General features: G+C 55.8%; 2 protein-coding genes across 14 annotated transcripts in view; one reads left to right on the forward strand and one right to left on the reverse strand.

The window, feature by feature from the left end:
- The first annotated feature begins 148 nt into the window (after window positions 1-148).
- Window positions 149-3,166, forward strand: CAPS (calcyphosine). 4 transcript variants are annotated; one of them, XM_074337665.2, is made up of 6 exons: window positions 149-1,496; window positions 1,568-1,674; window positions 1,748-1,925; window positions 2,132-2,338; window positions 2,412-2,544; window positions 2,672-3,166. In XM_074337665.2, the coding sequence occupies exons 2-5, from the start codon at window positions 1,592-1,594 to the stop codon at window positions 2,511-2,513; spliced, it is 570 nt and encodes a 189-aa protein (XP_074193766.1). In that variant the 5' UTR covers window positions 149-1,496; window positions 1,568-1,591; the 3' UTR covers window positions 2,514-2,544; window positions 2,672-3,166. The 4 variants fall into 4 exon arrangements, with proteins under 4 accessions (XP_074193766.1, XP_019566342.2, XP_088648438.1 ...); XM_019710783.3 differs by having other exon boundaries at window positions 2,412-3,166; XM_088792312.1 differs by having other exon boundaries at window positions 2,147-2,338; window positions 2,412-3,166.
- A 988-nt stretch (window positions 3,167-4,154) lies between these two features.
- The window catches only part of RANBP3 (RAN binding protein 3), a 51,394-nt gene continuing 38,780 nt past the window's right edge, over window positions 4,155-16,768 (reverse strand). For 4 of the 10 annotated variants that reach the window (XM_074337662.2, XM_019710777.3, XM_019710780.3 and 1 more), the window contains 12 exons: window positions 15,875-15,940; window positions 14,860-14,952; window positions 13,661-13,779; window positions 12,400-12,519; window positions 10,559-10,662; window positions 10,053-10,131; window positions 9,608-9,710; window positions 8,960-9,069; window positions 7,281-7,401; window positions 5,194-5,336; window positions 4,645-4,828; window positions 4,155-4,476 (listed from right to left, as the gene is read on the reverse strand). In XM_074337662.2, coding sequence (XP_074193763.2) covers window positions 4,433-4,476; window positions 4,645-4,828; window positions 5,194-5,336; window positions 7,281-7,401; window positions 8,960-9,069; window positions 9,608-9,710; window positions 10,053-10,131; window positions 10,559-10,662; window positions 12,400-12,519; window positions 13,661-13,779; window positions 14,860-14,952; window positions 15,875-15,940 — 1,286 coding nt within the window. In that variant the 3' untranslated portion in view covers window positions 4,155-4,432. Of the gene's footprint in view, window positions 4,477-4,535; window positions 4,829-5,193; window positions 5,337-7,280; window positions 7,402-8,959; window positions 9,085-9,607; window positions 9,711-10,052; window positions 10,132-10,558; window positions 10,663-12,399; window positions 12,520-13,660; window positions 13,780-14,859; window positions 14,953-15,874; window positions 15,941-16,768 lie in introns of those variants that run through there. The other 6 variants (XM_019710776.3, XM_019710778.3, XM_019710781.3 and 3 more) reach the window with 3 other exon arrangements.

Genomic DNA, 16,768 nt, shown 5'->3' on the forward strand with positions numbered 1-16,768 from the left:
TTGGTCCTTCCTTTCTTCCTGGTGTGGCAGCTGGAGAGGTGGCCCCTGTGCTGTTCCTGGTCCAGGGAGGGGCTCTGCTGGGCAGGGAGACACAGGTTACAACCATGGGAGCTTGTGCTGGGCACTCTATACACACAACGGTGTCTCATTTTCCCAGCTGCCTACTGACACAGGCTGGGAAAGTGAGCTGAGAGGTCTGGGAGGGCCGGGCCACTACCCATTTTTGGAGGCATGACTGCTGAAATTCTGATTCTCTTAAAGATGAGATGCCAAACAGCTACACTAATTGTGGTTAGATTTTACGTTTTCTGTAGGAAAAAAATTCATTGTAACGCTCACAAAAAACCACAAGGGAGTATTTCTCTTCCTACCTGAAGACTTGAACTGCAGCAAGCCACCAGGATTTGTGCAGCAGAATGTCACTGCAGCTTCTCAAAGCTGACAGTGTGACATCAGCTTTGGCTTGAAGCTCAGCACTGGGTCAGTGGTGTCCCATGGGTTAGTTTCCCGAAGCAGCCATCTCCTGACCACAGCATCGTGCTGTGTCCAAGCCCAAGCTTTGAGAAGCCTCTGCCTATCTCTGGGTCTGTGCAGGCGGAGGAGGGGTCAACAAATGAGGCCCAAGTTTTAAGTCCTGGGAAATCCACTGTTCTTTTCTATCCTGCTGGTTGGCATAACACTGTTGGCAAAAATGTCCAAAGTCTCGCTCGAAGGCCTGTGACGGCAGCCTCATTTCCTCTTAGATTATGTCAGAGGTCAGGGCCGCTTCTCTGTTCAGTACTGTAGCCCTGGATCACCAGCTTGTCACCAGTGAGCCCACCAAATGATGTTGAGAACTGAGAACCAGCCACCGAAAGACCCACATGACAAAAATACCACGACTGGCGCCTAAATAACTACCAGGAATTGCTTTGTCTGACTTAACGTTGAAACGTGTGTAGGGCTCTGCTGTGTCCTGGCTCAGCTAGCACCTGTCCCAGGCCTCTCAGTGGGCGTGGCGGGGCTACCTCCAGCCCTTCTGAACATAGTCCCTCAGCAGCTGTGACTGCTGCCCTGTGAAAAAGAGCAGGGAGCCAGTGAAACTCAGAGGGGAGAGGACCACGTCACGCAGGAATTGGGCCTTAAGCCTCCTTGGCCACAGCCGTGCCTCCTTCCATCTCTGCAGGGCTGTGGCCCACCCTCCTCCTCGTGGCCAGGAAGAGACCCCCAGCCCCACCCAGGTCTGGGCCTGGCTCTATCCCAGGCCTGGGCACTGCAGGGCTGGGAGTGAGCGAGCAGGAGAGTGGGTGGTGGTGCCAGCAACAGGCTGCCCTCTTCCTCTCGCCCGGCCCTGTCACCCGCCCGGCACAGTCAGGGTTACAGCTGGGGCCCCTCCCCATCTCCAGAGCCACCATCCCTTAGCAACAGTGTGCCAGGCAGGACGCACTGCCAACACAGGACAAAGCAGGCAGGAGCCAGCAGAGTGGCCGTCTGGAGGACTCTAGGACAAAGGCCAGGTGAGTAGGGGCGCTCAGCCTGTAATCTGGCCAGCTGAGCAAGAGACCTCTGTGACCTCTCTCCCATTCAGCTGCCCAGAGCACCCTGACCCAGCATGGACGCTGTGGACGCCACTGTGGAGAAGCTCCGGGCGCAGTGCCTGTCCCGAGGGGCGTCGGGCATCCAGGGCCTGGCCAGGTGAGCTGTACCCTCACACCTCTCTGACCACTCAGCCCCAGGGACCTCTCCAACTGCACCCCTTGCCCTCCAGGTTTTTCCGCCGCCTGGACCGGGACAGGAGCCGATCCCTGGATGCGAGGGAGCTCCAGGGGGGCCTGGCTGAGCTGGGGCTGGCGCTGGACATGGCCGAGGCGGAGGGCGTGTGCAAGCGCTGGGACCGCGACGGCAGTGGGACACTGGACCTGGAGGAGTTCCTGAGGGCGCTGCGGGTGAGGCCCAGCTACGACTACGACTGTGGGCGAGTCCCTTCAGCACTATCTGGGGGGTGCTGAGCTCAGTACGCTTGTGTGTCAGCATGGAGACATGGGACACCCAAGAACTCATCACTATGAGGCACCTGCTCAGGGATCCCCTGTGTTCTGCACTCTATGCCTGGAGGGGTTGGGGTCCCCCAGTTACCACTCCCCCTCCCCAGCCCCCCATGTCCCAGGCCCGGGAAGAAGTCATTGCAGCTGCGTTCGCCAAGCTGGACCGAAATGGGGACGGCGTGGTGACCGTGGATGACCTCCAGGGGGTTTACAGTGGCCGCGCTCACCCCAAGGTGCGGAGCGGGCAGTGGACCGAGGAGGAGGTGCTCCGCCGCTTCCTGGACAACTTTGACTCCTCCGAGAAGGATGGGCAGGTGGGTGCCCATGGCGTGCCCCACCTCCTCCCACCCTGGCCTCCGTCCCCACTGAGAGCCTGCCTGCCCCCAGGTCACGCTGGCTGAATTCCAGGACTACTACAGCGGTGTGAGCGCCTCCGTGGACACAGACGAGGAGTTCGTGGCCATGATGACCAGTGCCTGGCGGCTGTGAGCAGGCCCTCACTCAGCTCGCACACCGGAGTGTAGGACCCCCAAAGTAGCACCCCTGGGCCTGGGCAGCCCTGGGGGTGGGGGCTGGAGGGGAGTGTGGGAGGATTTAGGCTGCAGAACCAGTTGGACCAGGTCTCCCAGGACCCTCTTGTCCACCAGGCCCAAGGAGGACAAAGGACCCCTGGGAGAAAGGTCCTACCTGCCGGCACCGTGCTGTCCCTAGGGCTCATGAAGCCACTGCAGATGCCCCCACTACACCTCCTCCAGGCCTCCTGTTCTGCTCAGTGAATCCTTGGCCCTGCCAGCACTCCCCGCACCCTTTCCCTCCTGGTCCCAGGGAAGCCAAGACGCCCCGGGGGCAGGGAGCAAATGGCTCTTTCCGGAAGCCAGGCTCTGCATGTTGGGGCAGGTCTTAGAAGGCAGCCAAGTTGGGTGGCCTGTCCAGACGGAGAGTGTGGGGCAGGCGCCCAGGGCAGTAGGCAAGCCAGCTGCCGCGGAGCCTTCCCCCGGGAGGTAGAGGCCATTCCTGGCTAGGCCCACGGGCTTCCTGAGGCCCGTGGGGGCACACAGGAGGCCAGGGGTTTAGTTAAAAGTTTTAATGTAGTTCCCAAATACATTTCATATGACAATCTTACATAAATGTTCCAAAACACATGGGCGTTATCTGGTTTTACTTGTCACTAGTTGGCTAAGGCGTCTAAGCAGAGAAGTGTGACCGGATCTGCCAGGGAGCCTTGGGTGTCTTCCCATGGCTTGGGCTCAGGCCGCACACAGCCGACCCACGGTGTGGGCGGCACAGCTGCAGAGACCAGGCCTTCTCCTCCCCGTGAGGGTGGGCTGGGCAGCTTCCTCTGAACGCCTCAGAGCCCTGTGCTCAGGGACCTTCTCTGCAGCGGGGTGGTACCCGGCTGGCTCTCGGCCCTGCTCTGCGGTGGGGTGGGCAGTGCCCGCTCCTGTGCGTGCTGCATGTTGGGACCGCTTGTTGTCTGGAACTAGTCCCCTGCCCCCTCTTCGAGGGCCTTGCTAGGCTCCCCCTGTGCCTCTCCTGGAGGCCCCGACCCTGGACAGTCTTGGGGGCGGTGACGTCCAGGGCTGGGCAAGGAATAGCCAACAGCAGGAAGCAGGTTTGAGCTCGGGTGCCTGATGATGGGTGACCCACATAATGGGGACAAGCCAGAGGGAGATGGGGACTCCCAGGTCCAGTGACCCTTTTCAGATGAGCACGCTACAGGCATGGGCTCACGCTTCAACAACCCATGACTTGGCCTGGTGGAACCCCAGGGGGGGAACAAGTGGGGGACTGTCCCCCAGTGTCCGTTAGAACACCCGCAGACCCCAGTAAGGCCCCAGCATAGAGGCTGGGACCACAGGGAGAATGAGGACGCTGGACCTGTGCCTGCTCAACACACAGGAGCGTCTTAACCTAAAACAAAAACAGCCTTGAGGAGAAAATCTAAAAATACACACTCCAAGTCAGAATGTGGGAAATGGGAGATGATAAAGATAGGAGTTAGCAGAACATCCAGGAAGCCCAGTGTTTACACTTATGGGGACAGACCTGGCGGCCTGGGTGGTGGCGGCGGTGGGGGAGGCCGGCGACACGAGAAGGGAGGGGTGAAGAAACCAGGCGTCCCAGTCCCAGTGAGAAGCCGTGACAAGTCTTAATGTGCCATTTCAATTCAAAGGGGAGAGGAAAGAAATGTTCTTTTTGTTTTGCTCATCAATATGATGAGGTCTCGTGTCCCAAACCACATTCAGGCAGCTCCCGAGTCTGCTTCTGAACGGGCCGTGCAGATCCAGACTGTGGCCAACCCAGCGGGGAGTGTGGTTCCCGAGCCCCTCGACGCTGCCGGGGAGGGGCGGGTGGGCGGGCGGACAGACGGAAAAAGCAGCAGGCTCGCGGGCAGCCGGCTCCCGGCGCTATGTGCTCCCGGCCGTCTGCCCATCCCCTTCGTCGCCAGTGCCTGTGGGAAGCAGCAGCCTCGCCATCAGGTCTCCAACCTGGATGGCACCCCATTCCCCAAGGTCAGGCCCCAACCCCAGAGGTCAGCCTTGGGCCGAAGGCAGGCGGGGAGAGGGGATCTAGGAAACCAGCCCCTGTGTGCCCTCCAGGGCAGGGACCTCTGGCTCACCGCCTGCAGTGGCCCCCGACGGAGCCAGGACGTCGTCGTCATCACTGTAGTCCTCATTGGACGGGGCCACCCCAGGCTCGGGGACGGGCATCTTGGCCTCCTGCTCCTGCTCCACGCGGCTGCGCAGGGCCAGGATGCGGTGGTGCAGGGCCGCGTACAGCTGGCCCGTGTCCTTGGAGCTGGCCTGGGGAGGCAGAGGAAGTGCCGGTTATAGGCCTCGTGGGGCGATGAGCCCCTGGGTGGTGTGGCTGCTGCCCTGCCTCGATGGAATGCCATGACCGCTGGCTTGGACTGGAGAGGAGCCCGACCCTTTCTTCTCACCAACCTGGGGACCACAGACCAAAGCTCCCATGACCCAGGGCCTGGCCCTCCAAGGGGCTCCCAGAACCCACAGCTGGAATGGCCCTCGGTGACACGGTGGCCTCTCGTTTGACTTCTCCCTCTCGTTTGAGGGACTGGCCCACCTAGTGGCCTCCCTGCTCTCCCCGGCCCACACCCTCAGCACAGGGTGCCCAGTGCCCGTGGGGTGTGCCGAGGAGCCCCCCTCACCGATATCAGGAAGACCTTCACGCCCTGGTCCTCGGTATCCATGGCTGTGATGCGGATGCTCTTCTCACTGGCCTTGTCGATCTGCATCTGGGCCCACAGCTTGGTGTTGAGGATCAGCCTCAGGCTGCCCTGGGTCCGCATCACTGCAACCAACAAGGCCACTCAGCCCTGGTCCCGGCCCCGCCCAACAAGCAGCTGGGAGAAGACACAACAAGGGCGAAATCCCCTCTCTCTCCCAAGGTCTGTGAAAGCCGTCCACATGCTGGAGCCAGCCCGACACCATGTTCCCTGGCCCAGAATCACCAAGGCCACTGACAGGGTCAGAGGCCACATCTAAGTGGGATTTGTGGGTCCATGCAGCGTGAGCCAGGACGGCGGTTCCCTTGGGGGCATTCGTGAGCTGCATACTAAGGACATGCACACTTTCTTTAGGCAACACATCAACATGTCAGGGAAGTTGACATTCCCTGACTGTCCCCCACTCACAGGCCAAGACCCAGTGCCTGCTCTGTGGTATGTTTCAGAAAAAAGGTCAAGGCCAAGCAGTGCTCAGAGCTTCCATCAGGGGGAGACAAGGATAGACTGAGGGAGGTGTACAGTGGATAAAAACTGGGCATTGACCTTTCCCCTGGACGTGCACGTGACACCCCCAGTTCCACCCACAGTGGGCCCAGGGCCACAGTCAGCCTGCCCGATTTGTCAGAGCCCACACAGTGCACCTGTCCCCTGATCCCGTGGACACGGGTGACCCCTCACCTGCCTGCCAACCCAGCTTTCCCCACTGGAATGTGCCTGGAGAGGATTAGAAGGTGTCACTCCAACCCAGGGCCCCAAACGGCCACACACGACGGGGAGCAACCGGGCCAGCTTGGGGAAGCCTTTGGGGTCCTGGCCCCCAACCAACTGGATCTCCCCAAGTCCTCTGAGCCCAGTGAGACCACCTCCGAGGTAGTGGAGCAGCTTGGACAGGCTCGGAGAGAAGGTCTGTGACAAGCACAGAAGACTGTGTGGGGTGAAAGGCTAGGGTGCCTTGGATGGATCTCAACAAGGGAGGAGAGGGTGGAATGCACCAAGGTGGCCAGGCTGCCGACTGGAAGCGGGCAACGAGCTGCGGGCCGGAAAGATGTGCTCTCTGTCTGCATTCGCGTGAACATTTCCACAGAAAAACTGGAAGGAATCGAGGGGATGTCCATGGAAGAAAAAGAATGGTTCCTGAACAGAAGGGACCTTTTCATCTCTGTTCAACTCAGGGACAATTTTGAAGGATGCAATGTGAGCTACTACTACTGGGCCAGGAATTGCTGTTTCTGTAAAGGCTAGAGGACAATTTTAGTTTGGGAAGATTGAAAAAAAGTGAACATACATGTTTCACAATACAGACACGCACACGCTGGTTTTCTTCAAACATGTATATAATGTGTATACACACACACACACCACACATACACCCATTTTTGTAACGAGCATACTTCTTGGAGTAAGATTTACGTACAGGCGGCCCAGGAGCATCACTTATGAAAGGGAACAAAATGCGGAACAACCTACGTGTCCATCAATAGGAAAATGGTGACATACATTCATTGTCAACAGACTAATATAAAAGTTTTTCCAAAAAGTCATGTTTTTAAGAAAATTTAATGACATAGGAACACGTTCACAAAATAGTGAGTGAAAAGAGCAAGATACAAAATCACCCTTTTCCTTAAAAAAGAGCTACAGAACAGGAATGGGTCACCAAAACATTATTAGCAGAGATTTCTCTCTTTATAAAGAGGTTGCAGCTGATGTTTGATTTCTTCTTTTCCCTTTCTACCACGTAACAATTGGCACTTTCATTATCAGAAAGTAAGTTTAAAAATTATTAAGTGCTTTTATCTATTTTCACATTTAGAAAGAGGGGAGTCATGGAAGGGAAGGGCTGGCAGCTGGAGCCTCTGGGCCAGGCCGAGGTGTGGGTGCTGGGAGCTCTCCCGTGGGGACCCGTTTCCTGGCTCCTGGGGTCGAAGGTCAAGCCGGGAAGTCGCGCTTCTCTGCCTTAGGGAGCTGCACCATCCCAGGCCCTCCCCACAGGGGCCCACGCATCTCACCCAGTCGGGACTGTAATGTCCCATCGTCAGTCGATGCCATGTCGTTGAGCCTCAGCAGCCCCCGGCCTCTCTCCACCCACGACTGCGAGGTCTTGTCAAACACAAACAGCTTACACTGGATCTGGAACACAGGTGGCCCTCTGGGTGAGCAGGAATCCTGGCTGGGTGGACACCACTGCAGAGGGACCCCCTGGGAGCCTCCATGTAACTCCAGTGAACTACCAGGGTCAGCAAACTGTGGCCTGGGGCCCACATCTGGCCCTTAACCAGTTTTCTGTCCTATTCTCGAGCTAGAATGGATTTTACACTTTAAAAAGAGGGACATTTAAAAATGAAGGAAATGCAAATCAAAACCACAGTGAGATACCACTTCACACCCACTAGATTGGCTACAACCTAAAACACTGATAATAGGTATCGGAGAGGATATGGAGAAATCATAGGTGGCTGCTACGGATAACAGTTCCTCAAAATGTGAAACATGGAGCGACCACATGGCCTAGCAATGCCACTCCTCGGTATCCACCCAAGAGAACTGAAAGAGATGTGCACACGGAAACCTGTACACGAATGTTATAGCAGCATAATTCACAACAGCTAAAGAGTGGAAACAACCGAAATGTCCATCCACAGACTAGAATCTTACTCAGCCATGAAAAGGAGGGAGGCGCTGACACTCGCCACAACGTGGACGGACCTTGAACACACGGTGCTCATGAGAAGCCGGACACACAAGGCTACACAGTGTGTGGTTCCACTTATGGGAAATGTCCAGAACAGGCACATCCACAAGGACAGGAGGTGGTTAGTGGTTGCCAGGGGCTGGGGAATGACTGCTAATGAGTACAAAGTTTCTTTTTTGGGGACAAAAACATTCTAAATGAGATAGTAGTGATAGTTGTACATCTCCATGAATATACTAAAACCCACTAAATTGTACGCTTTAAAAGGGTGAATTTCACAGTGTGTGCAATGTATCTCAATAAGGCTACTATATATGTTTTAAAAAAACACATCCCACAGAGATCGTATGTGGTCCTTTACAGAAAAAGACTAAGATCTTTGTAAGTCGATCTCTGTTAACATGGACAGATTAAAAAAAAGGTGTTGCGTGAGGAAAAGAAATACCACTAAAACCCCCCACTACAAACTCCCCTACACTACGTGTACGTGGTTTACAGACACACGTATGTGTGAGAGAATGAAAGCAGATGAATGGCACACGGAACTGGACGTGCTGCCCCAGGATGGGGAGGCAGACGGGGCCAGGAAGGAACAGGCCGAAGTCTGGGCTGCATCTGTGATTTTTTTCACCTAATAAACAACACTGAGGTGCCAGTGTGACCAAGGAACTACAGCTGTTAACTCTGGGGGGTAGAGAAGGTGTTTGTTACAAGTCCCTGAACTATGAGAACGTCTCAAAACAGATCATTTTGTTGGAAAACAAAGCAATATAAGAAGTTCCTTAGCACTGGCTAAGTTCTCAACAAAAGCCCCACCAACAAGGCCGCAAAGGGTGGGACGCAGGCCCCTCTGTCATTCCCAAGGGAGGTCTGAGCGCCTGGAGGATGTGGGTCGAGCCCTTGGGTGCTGGACCCCCAGATGCACAGAAGCTTCGGGATCTATGGCCCTCACACCTCCACCTCAGGGCCAAGAGCCCCACCTGTGGGCCACCTCACCTGTAACACGTTGCTCTCCGCCTCCTCCCCGGTGATGACTTCCACTTTTTCCAACAAACACTTCCGTGCTGTCGCCTTGGTGTAGGCAGCTGCCGATTCGGCCAGGGACTCTGCAATGTTATTAGCTAAACGACATCGACTATTTACTTGGTGGGGGGAGAGTGTGGACCTCACAGGAGACAAAAGGGTTGGCTTGGCCAACCTATGCCAGCTACCCTATGCCTGGGACTTGGCGTGGACCCCGAAACACGCCAAGTAATTTGGCCTCGGAATCTGCAGGGAGACCAGCTGTGAGCTGCCAGTGTGGCTCCGGCCCTCCCGCTTCCCACCCAGTGGAGGACAGACCTCCAAAGACACAGGGGCGAAAGTCCTTCTGCTGCCTCCGGGTGTGGAAGAGGCGACAACCACCTTGACTACCCTATCTTGTCACCACACAGCGCTACGTGCCGGCTGTTTTCAGATGAACACACCCCCTTTCTGCTCACTGAAAACCAGCGCCCAGAGCTTTCTGGCTCTGGCCCAGTGGCTTGCTCATGAGGTTATTACTGCCGTGCTGAGCTGGTCCCCACATGCCTCCCAGGCAGGGCCGTGGACAGTGTTCCTGTCCCGTGGTGCCCCCACCCACGCAGTAGCAGGACTGCAATGTACCTTTCTCAGGGGTGGCCTCCTGGGACGAGGACTCGGACCCGGACTCGGCTGCCGAGTTCTCCCTGTTGACATCCGCAGTGACCTCATTTAATTTGGGGGGGCTCTGCAGGGAAACGAAGGCACACAAGGAGGGGATTGTTTGGGGGTCCTGGTGGACCAACTGCTGCGGAATGGAAACCCCTCAGCCAGGGCGGCTTAGCCAGGAGGAAGTATGGCCGGTGACTGAATGGAAACCTGTCTCAGGATGAGAAGAGACGAGGAGCGGAACCCTGATTTTAAGGAACCCCGACGTTAGGCTGCGTCCATGTTGGCTCTTACTTGCAAGTGGAAGCACCCTAACTTTATAGGAGACAACATGGCAGCCACACCATGCCCCTCTGACTGGGAGAGGGGGCTCTAAAAGCCTTCTGGGCCCCAGGAAGAAGTCCCCACAGGAGCCACTCACCAACACACGCTCGCTCATGTTCTGGCCAAATACGAATTTGTTGGTGGCGGCGTCGGCATTGTTGGTCGAGTTCTCTAAGCTGAAAAGGAGATGGGCTGTGAGTTTGAGGACAGAATCCGGTGGGTAACAGGAGGTGGCCACACTGCCCCTGGCTCACTGGGTTCTGCTTTGGACACAAGCTCTGGGTGACAAAGATCACTCTGAGGGCCAGGCTGAACAAGCCCACTGAACTCAGGTCCTGCCTGGGGTGTCCACCTAAATCCACCGACCTGAGTGTTCTACAGCTGTGCCCAGAGTGGGAAAGAAGGGAGGGGCTGGAGGGCAACCGGGACCCTGGAGCCTTACGCTCCCTCCCCTCTAGCCTGACCCTGAGGAAGGACCAGGCTAGGTCTTGGTCCAGGTGCTGCCTCCCCTCTGGGCCTGAGTCAGGGCTGATGGATGACCAGGCCCCTTGGAGGCTGAAGCTCTCCCTACATGACGCTGGGTACTGGGCCCGAGACACATACCTGGAACTGATATACTGAAGGAAATAGTTGGTCGCGGTTGGCGTTTCTGAACTGGGGTGTCCGGCATTCTCCATGTCAGCTGCTTCAGTGTTCTCATTTATTAACTGGGAAAGAGACAGGAAACGCTTACACTCAAGAGAACGGTACACTCTGGACCTCTACAGCTCAGTCTGGCTGCACAACCCCTCTGCCATGTGGCATGGCTCCAACACACGGGTGTATGTGCACGCGCTGTAATCAACCCCACAACTTCTTGCTTAACGGTTAGGGTACAAAAACAATTTAAAAGGCTCCCTAATGGGAGCTTTTTCTACCTTGTTTAAAAAAAACGCAGTCAGCCTGGCATGTTGTTGGCATCTTCATCAATGCTTCTGCACCGAGACCACAGAACGCTTACAAATTTGCTATTTAAGGAGTTTATTATAAACATAACAAAAGCATCGCTTCTCGAAGGCTTCTCTGATGCCAACAGCCGTGCCTGCTCCGTGATCTAATGCACTACTCCCGGGAACCCTGAGAGGTGGGAATGAAGGACCTGGTCCTGCGAGCTCAGAGGGGCTAGGAGACCATGGCCTGCAGCTGCCCCCTACAGAAGTTCAGCTGTGACAGACCTCGAGATCACAAGAGCCCTGGACATGTAGGAGACACTGCCCCCGCTCCAATGGCAAGGCAGCATTCCCCTAAACTAGAGGAGCAGACTCAACCTGATGCCCAGCCAGGCCCTGCCCCCAGTGCAGGTGGATTTCAAGGCCCTCCCTTTGTTTGCATCCTCCTGCCAGCAGGGAACAGCCACCAAGGGCCTCATTATTTGGGCTAAAGTCGTGCAACATCAACACGTTTTTCATCTCTTGGGGCATCTGTGCTTCTCTTGGACAGCGACAGCACAGGAGAATACAGACGGCCCCAGCTGCTGTTTTCTGTACACCCAGAGACTTTTGTTTCCTTATTTCAGGGTCTGTCACCCTGAGCACCACTGACCCATATGGGGGCCGGACTATCCTGGGCACTGTGGGGTGCGGACAGCACCCCTGGCCCCTACGCACTTGATGCCAGGAGTACCCTCCCCCAGTGTGACAACCACACATGTCCCCAGACACAGCCACTGATCCTGCCTCAGGGCTCTAAAGGAGTTTCTTGCCAGATGAGCCGCTGGAAATGGCACAGGGGAGCATTCTGGCCTGGGGGCTGTGAAAGGCAGTGCCGCCTACTTTGGTGTTCCCGGGGCACCAGCACCTGGGGTGCACAGCCGAGAATCCCTGCCACTGCCAAATGCCTCCCACCCAGACTCAAAGTCCCCAGACTGGGCCCACTACCTGGGGGGGCAGCCAGAATGTGACAGATACTGCTGCTCCTGAGGGAGAGCAAATGGTAACTTTCCACTTGCCCTACTTTTGAAAAATGGGTGATGGCTCTCATTCAGGAGCGATTTGGTTGTCCCTAGGGGAACATTTGAGCACTATTTGGAGGCATGTGTGGTTGTCACAACCGGGTGTGCGCCTGGTATCCAGAGGGCGGGCCCGGGGATGCTGCTCAACCCCCCCCCCCCAAGTGTGCAGGTCGGGCTCCACCTCAACACCATGGGTCTGAGTGCTGCTGGTGCTGAGACAGGGAGCCCTGCCGGAAACAGAAACCTCTCGCTGCTTGCCTCGCTGGCCCCCGCCGCCCGAAGCCACTGAAGAGTCCCACACTTGGGATGGAGAGATGGCCAGCGGGCAGTGTGCCAGGGCGAGCAGCGGAGTACGGGGTGTGCACAACAAGCAGAGGCCGGCTGTGTTGTGCCGGGAGTCACAGGACCACCCCACGACCGTCTCCGCCCCCCGCCCAGCCCTCGGAGCACATACCTTGACTCTGTCCCTCAAGTTCTGCCCGAACACAAACGCTTGCTGTGCAACCTGCTCTTTCTTCTCCCGGCTGTCCTCCTCAGACGCACTGCTACACTCATTTTGCTGGGGCTCTTTCTCCTAGTTAGAAACAACAACAACAACTGAAAAGGGACCTGTCAGCTGTGATGAGCAAACGGAGCCATCTCACGGCATCTCATTCCCTCACTGTGCCTCCCCTGGGACGTCCGAGGAGGTTAGAACCAACAGGAGGAGCACGCAGGCAGACCCGGGCCTGGACGGGGCACTGGGGACATGGGGAGGACGGGACGGCTGCGTCCCTTCTGGGTCTCCCTCCGGCGCAGAGCTGCGCAGATGACTGACTGCCCCAAGATCCAGGCATCAAAGTCTCCAAGAAGCATATGCTACAGAAACGATTTCTATTTCTAATTCCACTGACTGGTTTGAAGGTGGGGGGCTCAGGGAGGTTTCAAAAGGGAATGGCGGATGATCGTTTTCACCATCTGTGCCTGTACAACCACTGGAGGGTGGGGAAGGCGGAGGGTGGAGAAGCCCTGGCAGCAACTTAGCTACTGGAGTGGAAAGACACACAGATGCAGTCAGGCTTGTGCATGAAGCTTGTTGCATTACTGCCGCTCGGATTCCACACGTGCCTCTGCCAACTGCAAGAGCAGGCTCTTTAGCCAGTGCCCCTTATTTTCCAGCTGCTCTGCAACACTACTGGAAAACATATGCTTCTGGCCTGTATAATTCCAGAACCCCAAAGGACTGTTCTTTTAAAAAAACAGCAGACGAGTTCTGGGCTGACCCCCCCCTCCCCCCGACCCCGGCAAACTTCTTCAACTAGAAAGGGCACACGTATGAATCCCCGAGGCATCATTGGGGTGTGGAGCCAGGGAGGGGAGACATTTCTCCACGTAAAATAGTACAAGGCCCTCATCAATGAAAGCCATTTCTCCGGCCCCAGTGGCTCCCCAGGGCTCAGCGGTCAGTGTGCCACTGGCGGGAATCCTACCCTGGAACACGTGGAAATGATATGTTAGACTCGGGCAACGCAGGACTCTACGGCAGAGCTCTGCTCCTGGCACCTTTCCCTCAGAACCACAGAAAGACCCCCAGCCGCCCCAGTGCCAGCGTTCGCCAGCTGTGGTCCTGCACTGACACTGAGGAGCAGGTCCAGAGGCTGTGACGGGCCAACACTGACACTGCAGAGCAGGTCCCAGCCTCCTGCTCAGCGCGCTCCCTGCCCGGGCACACGGACCTCGGGTGCTGGCGCCTCATCAGAGGGACTTCTCCGTGCAGGGTTGTCGGGCAATGTCGATGTCGCTGCTCCTGTGCAGTCTGCTGGGACACTGAGCCCATTGGTGCCACTGCTCGGGACTGTGGGGACAAAAGGACAGTGGGGGATGGGAGTTCATTGTTGGACCACCTCCTGTGCTCCCTCCCACCACCGTCTGGACCAATAGCATAATCTCTCTTTTTTAAGAAAGGATCTGGCATCACTACTAAAAGTCGTAAATTCTTAGATTCTAAGACCAAAACCAAAACCAAAACCTCACAGAAATGAGACTATTTTATTTCTTACTCCACAAAGAACTGTGTGAATTTTCAGTGTATTTAGAAGCAATATTGCTAATGAAGAGAAAAAAATACTGGGGGTGCCAAAAAAATGTACACACATGACTTGTATTCATGTTTTGTTATCGGTATATGTTGAGTACTAGTTTTTTTCTTTCTTAAAATGTATATACATTTTTTTTGGCACCCTCTGTATATTGGGGAACAATTATGGGTTTTATAAAACAAGTTTCATAAACACCATCTTTATTCTATGCGTTTTTTCCTTTCAATAGTTGAGCTTACACGACATGCACAGTTCTAAACCTGGTTGTGACTGCTGAGCATTATATTAAAAAATTTCCCAATTAAAAACTCTTCAGAAATATTAACTATCTCCCTCATGTGGGATGTTGCGTTGCATCTGATGAAAAGTCTTGAATTACAGGGAAAGATCAAGACGAAGACAAGAAGAGCTCATTAGTACTAAGAAAATTAAAGATTAACTGAGAACCAGTGCCTGTGTGGATGTAATGGAAATAGAGTGTGAGAGTTATGTCTTCGGGCTGGCGACTGAAATGAAGATGCACGTGCAAACCCCCCTTGGAGTCTGACACGCAGGGCTGAGTCTCGCCTGCCAACACGCAGAGACGAATCTGAACCGCTCAAGGAGCGGGGGCAGTGTTTATGACGCCAGTGTGTGCACAAAGCACATGGGCTTCAGCAGTCATACTGGGCTCCCCAGGGATGCAGTGGGTTGTTTTCCCAGCGCTCTACTTCCGAGTGCATTCAGCAGATGTGACCAAAGCCACCTGTGCTGAAACATGGCTGTTCCACGCGTGACTTCAGAAATACTTGGCCCTGCCATAGAGGCCAGGCTCCAGGACCAACCACGTTTCTTACCGGTTGGTGAAAGTGCCTTTGGCTGTGGGGCTTGTAACACTGCGGGGCGAAGCACGCTCCGCTGCTGCTCCTTGGGCTTCTGGCTTGGCAGACCTGGGAACAGAGGTTGGTTTGCTTGGGGTCCTTTGGGCCTCGGGCAGAAACACAACAGCTCAGGCTCTCGGGCATTTTATAGACAAATTAACCCCAGGAACCCATCTGATGTCCCTCATAGGCTGGACTCTGCAGGGAAGCACGTTTAACAAAAGAGAAAACCCAAGATATTTTCGTTATAGCTAGACATGCAGAGTCCGGCTATTGTTACTCTTATATGTGATCAGACGACATTCCCATGAAGCTGATCATGGCTGTGAACTAATCCAGGGAGCACAGTAATGCTACGGGGAGTCAAGGGATAGCCGTTCTCGGCTGCTGGCCCCCAGGGTCAAGCACAGCCGTGAGGGGAAAGCAGCGAAGCCACAGGTGACCCCCCTACCCCGAGTTTAGGACACTGCTTGAGGTCACAGAAAAGCACCCTTTGCACCTGCTTTTTAAAATGCCATATTGAGAAAATCCCTCTGCTAAACAGCTCGGGCAAGGACAAGAGAACACTTCTGGCCCTGCCTGGTCAGACAGCACCATCGCTAGGCCCTGCTCACCGGCAGCGTGCCACTGGATTGAGGCCACTCTGCAAATCAGGATTAATACCGTGGCATGCTGGGGCCGGAATGCCCTGGAGACACAGCCTCAGCCAACTGAGCCATCGCTTTGCTGGGCACAGAGCCTAATGTGCCACACCAAGCCAAGCCTGCTCCCCCGCTGCTGTCTCCACCTCTGCGCCATGGAAAGATGACAGGTGGGAGAACCACCCTGGTCTGACAGGCTCTTTAAAGCATCTTTCCAGGGCTCATGTGTCAGGGAACTGAACCCTGAGGGCACTGCTGGGGCTGCCTCAGGTGCCCATAAACAGACGCTGCCAGAGGCTTGGAAGGGTGTGAGAAAGCCATTCTACTCGCTCCTCCAAGGCGGCACCTACCTGCGCTGGGTGCCTGGCCATGGATCAGTGTGGGCGGCTTCAACCGGAATCCACTGCTCTTTTCCTCTACAAGAACAAGACAAACAATAAAGGCAGGACGGCCTGTGGTGGGTGGCGAGGCTAGGAGGGGGCATGGGCAGGAGAAGGCTGGACTGGGCCTCAGTGGCCGGGGGCCTGGACAACCAGGAAAATGTTTCCAGATGGAAACAAATGCAGAAGCCCCCTCAACCACCAAGGCTGTAAGCCCACCCTGGTGAGGAGGAGGCAGGGGGCTGTAGGAAGTGCTGGCCCGGGGGCAAAGCGCTGACAATGGATGACCACAGGGCACTGAAGGTGCGAGACAGAGTGACGTAACCACTTCGCCAAGGAGCCTTCCAGCTGGAGGGTGAGTGCAAGACTGGTCAGCCCATGAACCACCTCACCCAGCAGCCTGCCAAGAATGTGGACGCCATGCTGCCCTCGGATCCTGGGGAATGTCAGGGGACCACCACATAAAGGTCCCCGGGACCTGACTCCCTTTCCTAGAGGACTTGTCAGAGATGCATCTGTAACTGGGAAACGCCTCTGTACTACCAGCAGATGTCTGGGAAATGAGACATGTTTTCTGTGGTGAGAGATCAAGGGTGGCAGACAGCGGGCTTGCTGTCTCTCCAGATGTGCCTGGGGAGCTGTGCCTCATGGCTTAATGAGCTCACCGGACGGAAGGCCTGGGAGAAGGAAAAGAGCTGTTTGTCCTGGCCGCACGTGAGGAGGTGGGGCCTCCGCCGGGACTTGAGTTTGGGTTGACAAATACAGGGCCTCCTGGTATGCTCAAAACCTGATTTCAGCTCAGCCACTAGTTCACCCAGATCCCTTAATCCGTGCATCTTGGTGACTCAATTGCAGAAGGGGGCA

Source organism: Rhinolophus sinicus, chromosome 15 (assembly GCF_057876585.1).
Source record: "Rhinolophus sinicus isolate RSI-liver-muscle chromosome 15, RSI-T2T, whole genome shotgun sequence".
Taxonomy (NCBI): Eukaryota; Metazoa; Chordata; class Mammalia; order Chiroptera; family Rhinolophidae; genus Rhinolophus; species Rhinolophus sinicus.